The sequence below is a fragment of the Bidens hawaiensis genome, unplaced genomic scaffold (genome assembly GCF_021521415.1).
Source record: "Bidens hawaiensis isolate Kalapana, Puna unplaced genomic scaffold, B.hawaiensis_p1.1 tig00028494_1, whole genome shotgun sequence".
NCBI lineage: Eukaryota > Viridiplantae > Streptophyta > Magnoliopsida > Asterales > Asteraceae > Bidens > Bidens hawaiensis.
The window spans coordinates 132,607-139,970 of record NW_027494656.1 but is presented as its reverse complement, the minus strand read 5'-3'; the positions used below and the strand labels follow the sequence as shown (position 1 = coordinate 139,970).

Genomic DNA, 7,364 nt, shown 5'->3' with positions numbered 1-7,364 from the left:
TACGCGTATTATGTGTATCTATACATATAATAATATATATGATATGATACAAAACAATTAGTGATAGTTGCGTTACATTCTTTATGGGAATGGTCGGGCAAAGAAAGAAAGCTTAAAGAAGCATCCCACCGACGACAATCACCTTTCACTTTACCTCCTTTTTCATCATTACCCTCCATCCATATTCCATCCCAAATATCATTTCCCATATCTCATATCAATTCATCATTCATTCATCCCAAATATCATATTTCATTAATCATGGGCAACTGTCTCTTCGGAGGCCCCTCCGAAAACGACCGCATAATCAAAGTCATCAACACTGCGGGGGGCATCATGGAGTTCTACGCCCCCGTGTCAGCAGAAACCATCACTGACGAGTTCCCCGGACACGCCCTGTTCCGGGGAACTGACCTTTTCTGGAAACCCATTCCCCACCACGAGGTCCTCGTGGTGGGGAACTCTTATTACCTCCTCCCCCTAGACAAATCCCGTGGGACAATACTTGGCCATATCAGGTCCAACAGTCTTCCAGCAAACACTGCGGCTCCTTATAGGATGTCGTTTGACAGCCGCCGCATGTTCAAGAGGTCGTATGTAGACGCGAATTCTTCGAGTTCCAGGAATAGTGGAAGTGGTTTTTGGAAGGTGAAGTTGGTGATTAGTCCGGAACAGCTTTTGGAGATCTTGTCACAAGAAGGGAGGACTCAGGAGTTGATCGAGAACGTTAGAACGGTCGCGAAGTGTGGGAACGACAGTGGGGTGTCGTGTAATTCGTCATCGGCTGCGTTGTCGGATCAGTGGAGTCTTTGCAGTAGCAGAAATGGTTCGAAGAAAGATGTTGTGTTAGAGATGTAAGTATAGTGAAAGTGAACAACATATTAATTATCCATTAACGTACGTACACCATTTCTTTTCCTTTAATTGTAGCAACTACGTTTGATTTTGATTTTCTTCAAAGTTGTATGATCCGGCTTATGATTATATACTAAATTACCAGATAATACCATGATTTACTTTAATTGTGTTTGATATATAACTAGTTAATTAATATTTCTTTTAATTTTTTATTTTTATTTTTATTTTTTTTATAATTCTTGTTAATGTCTTTAATAACCAATAAAATCAGATAAATTGTAATTCTATCTCACATGTGCCATTTAAAAGTAGAAAGAAAAAAGTAAATTATAATCTAACTATACTAATAAAAGAAAATAATAATAAAATTGATGTAACAATCTCATATTTTGGTCTAATCTATTTTCTCATTCATCCTACTTATCCGTGAGTTAAAATAATTTTAACAAATGGGTGATAATTTCCTATATAATTATTTAATTTCTCATCTTATTTATTTCACATATCTATGGGTCATGGGTCAAACAAATTTGACAGACGGGTTATTTCCCTTCTAATTTTATGTGAAATTTGGGCCGAAAAGAATATCGCACGAGATTTTTATATTCTGGAATTGATATAGGTTGTTTTGGGACATGATTTGAGTATTCAGGAATTTTTGTGGAATTTTTGGAAATTGTTTGGGGTAAACGGACGATTTTCAGACGAAATATAGCTGATAAAATGAATTTTTATAAATTAATAAATCAGTAAATAATTCCAGAAATATTTTTATAAAAATCTGCATATTTTAATTGATAAGTGTCTAAATTTTCATAATTTAATTATTAACGGTTAATTAATTATGCTAATTTGAATATTAAACAAATTAAGTTTTTATAAAAATCGGCAAGTTTGCGACTAGCGAACCTGCGGGAATGTCAAAACACCAAGAGTGATCAAAAATCATATTTTCGAATTAATTAAGTAAAAACAAACTTTTCTATGAGAAACCTGGACAATCCGGGTGGATTGTGCGCGTTTATTCTCAAATCAAACTGAATAAACGGAAACGGGCCCCGTGGCTAATCCGGGACCCCAGTATGTGATCCTTCTTTATAACTTAATCATTTTATTAACCAATACATTTACCCAAGCTTATTTTCCCATAACTGTTTTCTGAACGTGTAAACGAGCAACTTGGCCCAGCTGGGAAAACGGGAATCTGAGCTAAGTTCAGTTTTAAGTATTAGACATTGAACAACATCACAACCTAAGCCTATTGCCACTTTCTGGGCGTTCCGGCTACACCCAGATTAGTTATACATCCCAGTTTAGTATTGATATTATAATAATATTAAAATATTAATATTATTATAATATTGATTATAGGAACTACTGATAGCGAACCGAACAAACCACGAGCTGATACAGTACTGATTATCTACTAAACCGTGAGTTTCATGACCCCACTCTTTAAACAGTTTTACGAACTTTTGGGGTGAAAAGCATGTTTGATTACATATACATACCTGAAACATGTATTGATGTGAATTATCTAAGTGCTAACACACGAAAGTCCCCACTAACACAGTGATTAACTTCGAGCCGGTGGCTTGTGAATAGTACTATTGGTTTGACAAACCCAAACGGAGCCGGCATGTATTGCTGAGACTTTACCCCGTTTGCACATGACCATAATTATACAACACGCTATGTAGTGCTAGACATAGCTACCTGGGGCATGTTGTGGGCGGAAATGGCCCACAGTGGTTGATTGAGCGTGGGAAATGGATGCACGCAGCACATACAGTCAAGCCTTTACTGTAGCTTAGCATAATTACATCATTTACATACATACATACTTATTTCATGATTACAAGTGTTGACTTGTGAATACTCATTACTGTTTTCTTGAAACTTGTGAAACTCACCAACTCTAGTAGTTGACCCGTTTTAAACTGCTTTTCAGGTGTACCTAAATCGGAATGATTTGGTGATCAGTTACTTGCCCAAGGTGTGTGGTTGATGCTATGTGAATATAATCAAGGATACTAGTAATAAGATCGTATAGTTAACGAACTAGTTTTGTTTGAATCACCTAGACTGTAAAACAATGATAGAACAATGAAATGTAATATATTGTAAATTAGTTTGTGATGTTTCTTTATAAACAATGTGTGGATACCAGAGGTGTCTGTTACATTCCCGTTTTACGCTTCCGCATTGTGCTAGTTGGGGTGTAACATTTTATAACCTCTCATCTCATTCATCATAGCTATCTATGGGTAATGGGTTAAAACAATTTTGACAAATGCTGTATATAAAGAGATTTTATCGAATTTATAAATTTAAGATTCTAAACTTCTTATTGTTTGTAATATATATATATATATATTTACTTTTAGTTTTGTTTATTTCTTTCAAGTAATGAACCTTATTTATTTTTATTATTTAACAAATCCTAAAACATAGTATTTAATAAATTGTGATTTTTAACTTAGACGTGTAATAATGTTAGTGTATCTACAAGTGAAATAGCAAAAGTCCAAATTGGCATTTTTTTTATTTAATTATGCATATATAATAATATGTTTAAATTCAACCGTGTGAAAGAGGCGGAAATGCAATTTGACATGCTGTGTCGGCCACCTGACCTCCCATAAGCCACCGCCGACCACACTTCAACCAACTCCTTTCTATCACAACAGTACAAAGATCGTGTGCGAAAACATGAATAAATTAGGGATTTTTATAATTTTATGAATAAATCAATATGACTAAAATAAAATACGTATGGATAATATTCTTTATACATTAATATACTAGACTATTGCCTTAATGATATCAGACTATCTTACTAAGAACACCTTCAACGTGGAATGTGTAAAGGCGTTCAAATAAGTTGGCATGGCTGAAGGCATGGAAGACAACGCGGAAGACCAAGCCGTGTCATTGACATGAAATCCGGACTTCGTTTCTGGCTTTGCAAACGAATGGCGGACGAGAAGTGGGCCCATTTGAACGGATTTTGACTTTTAACAAAAAACATAAAACTTCAACTCTTTTTTTTTCTTTCAAAAACTGACGGCTAAATGGAATTACAAAAATAAATAAATAAATATATAAATCTTTTAACTTAAAAACCTACATCCATTCTCATTCAAACAATTTCAGTCTATAACTCAACCTACACACTTACCTACACACTTTCATTTCAAGTCGTGTCATCTAATCTCAATAGTCCTATTCCCTCAAAATAATCACATACTTTGAATAGAAAAATGGGCTCTGACAATCCTATTCAACAATTGTTAAAATATGTCATCCCGACTGAAATCCGAACCAATCCATCCCAACTAAAAACCCGAGCTAATTCTAGAATACGACAATGGGTTTTGGTCAATTATAACATACTGCTTATCCACCCTTCCAACTCCTGGACTACCTGATGCAAAACTATCAAAACTTTCAGAACGCTCAACCAGTTCAGTTTCCACCACAATTTCATCCTGGGTTTAATCCGTATCCATCACCTCCATAACGTTATGAGTAAAAAGAACCAGGTCATCTTTTAAGGCGAAAGTCATGATACATAGATGGAGCATTGACGAGGAAGTACTTGCAGCTCGTGTGTACATGCACATTGACGAGGAAGTTCTTACTAAAGGCCACCCTAATATTAATTTAATTTTTACTTAAATATTAAATTTTAATTGTAAGTTACATAAACTAGCTCAAGTTTTTTATTAATCGTGCCCAAACTAAAATTCCAGAGAGCAAAAGAGCTAAGTCAAGTAGGCTTGTTTACCTTCGACCTAGGGCTAAAGCTGGTTGATAAGTGCTAGCATGTGGAACCGTGGGAGTATGAATTAAAACTTTGGATAAATTAACTTAATGGGCAAATGGCTTATAGCTATAGGCCCTTTCAAAGCATAAATGGGCCTTTTGGCTGAAATCCAATCCATATCGGTCATTGTGTTACAAAAATGTATACTTGAAATTAAAACACTTATGTTTACCCCCCCCCCCCCCCCAAATTGACTTTATGGTCCAATGACACGGGGTGATTGTTAAGATCTAGGATCTTATAATCTCAAGTTTGAAACATGAGTATCGGATTTTTAGGAACTTTTTTCTAGTAAAATATGTTTTTGGCCGAAATCACCCCGATTCCCAAGATTGTCGGAAAAATGTCTTTGGCCGGAAAATTTAAACTTGAGACTATAAGATCCCAGATCTTAACAATCACCCCATGTTTTTGGCATGGGGTGATTCCAAATATGTTTGGGACGAAATCACCTCGAGTATCGGGCCCAATGTCCAAGTAGTCTTCGAGTACTCCTCAGTACACCCAACTAGGGATGAGCAAATTCGGTATTGATATCGATTGGTACTGGTACTGAACTGCAATTGGTACCGATTTGGTACCGTCGTTACCGAATCGGTACCAAATATTTGAGTTTCTGGATCAGTACGGTATCAGTATTTCCTGAATTTTTACCTTAAATACCGGTACCGTCCCAGTACCGTACCGATGCTGAACCGAATATTTCGGTACCCTCAAATTCAACTAAAATTTTTACAGCCTACAAAACTAAAATTTTCTCTAAATGTTTGTTGTTACATACAAAACATTAACGATCATTGTAAAAAAAAATGAAGAATGTCCATATAGTGATCCAACCTCTCGTGCAACGCATTAAAAGTTGTCATCATTGCTTCTCTTTTATTGAATCATCGGCATCTAATATAGACCACTCTTGTAATCATCCACACCAATCAATACCCTCAAATTCAAGCCCCGAACAACACAAAAATCTGGAAAGAAGGTTATGATACACTGAATATCTTGAGATAATCTACTAAAAGATAACAAATTGCATTCGAATTCGGGAACATAAAGAACACCATTAATCAATATGCCTTTAGGTAAAATGAAATCGCTCCTACCCTCCACGGAAATTACCTCTCCACTGCGTATTGTAACAGGTGATTCCCGATTTCTTCTTGTTTTACTTTTAAGCATATAACCATCATAAATTATATGCTTGGTTGCACCCGAGTCAATAACCCGTTCACCTTCTTGAGCTATGCTACCTAACATGTTTTCCTCAGGTGAACTTACTTCTTTAACCACAACATATTTGCTTCCAAACAAATAGATAATGGACTTGTCAACCCCTTGGATCTTGTAACTCCTTTGTCTTCATCGCCAATCATGGTGACAGTGGTTTTAGGGTTTTGGTATGGTCAGGGACTGTATATCTAAGACCGCTCTGATACCATCTGAATTTTCATTATCCAATACAATGAAATCGTGGTAATTTTCTTACATTCAAACAAAGAAATATAACTCCTCTATATACAACTAGAATCCATTAATCAAGACAATGATAGAGAAGATAGCTATGATAGGAAATAATAATAAAGCAAATTACCAAGATAATATTTTCTTTCTTCAATATTCATGTGGTGTTAATAGGTTTGTGTGAGAAATTGTTAACCCTAAATAGAGGTTAGAATGTCGTTTTGAGGAGGGAGGTGGGTTGCATGCCATGAGAGGGCAAGCAAATATTTGGCAATTACATTTAGAAATGAAATACAAGTGATATTACGTAGGATTCTTTAAAATTTACCTCGAAGTTTGAGTATGCATTAATTCAGCATCAATATTGTTACCATATGCTTACAATACCTGCTCTTATATCTTTAATAAAGGGATAAACTAAAAATGTACTCATTATACTTAACATGCTACTTGATTTTATCACTAAGGTATTACTTGTTTTTTCAGAGATAAAATATCTACAGTCTGTAAATTATATTTGCAGACATCTGTAAAAGAAGAAGTGGACCAAACCTTTATAGTCTATAAGAAGACTATTTGTTTTTTAATGTCTGCATGCTGTTAAAATAAACTGGTGGTGGTGTATAATGTAACAACTCGGATTTTTCGATTATAAAATATACCCATATTACCCAACCTGTTTTCATTTTCGGGAAATTTAATCAATAAAATTATTAAATTAATTACATTATAGTTTTTCTTTTTCTTTATTTATTATTTTATATTTGGATTTTATATAAAAATAACCCTTAACCCAAACCCAATAACAAAATCCGTAACCCGTATCCATTTACCGTAACTGTGACCCGTTTAGCTTACTTGAGCCACAATTGTTGATCCAAAATAGGAATCGAATCATGTTTTGATTAATCGTACCATTATCGGCCTAGCAGGCTTCGTTAATTAAGAAACAAGATCAAAATCGGACACGAATTGATATAGTTGATAACCGACTTAACCTAAAATCGTTTATATATTCTAAGATGCATAATAATTCAATTACTCATGACTGCTCCTTCTTTATAAACCGACAATCAAAAGCCCTAAACTTAACTGCATCAATTGTGGCTGTAAACCCCCTGTTCGATTCTTGTTCTAGCCGACACGACGAGTTTGTGGTTCTCCCTTGATTCATCATCGTTCGAGGTAATTAAAACATGGGTTTAGTTCGTCTAAC

The 7,364-nt window shown here is 35.0% G+C and overlaps 1 protein-coding gene across 1 annotated transcript; it reads left to right on the top strand.

The window, feature by feature from the left end:
- The first annotated feature begins 261 nt into the window (after positions 1 to 261).
- On the top strand, positions 262 to 858 carry LOC143577223 (uncharacterized). Its single transcript, XM_077061118.1, has one exon. The coding sequence runs from the start codon at positions 262 to 264 to the stop codon at positions 856 to 858; it is 597 nt and encodes a 198-aa protein (XP_076917233.1).
- Positions 859 to 7,364: the final 6,506 nt, after the last annotated feature.

What these genes read in the sequence shown, in the direction of transcription:
- LOC143577223 (XM_077061118.1), top strand. Translation starts at nt 262, where the DNA reads ATGGGCAACTGTCTCTTCGGAGGCCCCTCCGAAAACGACCGCATAATC.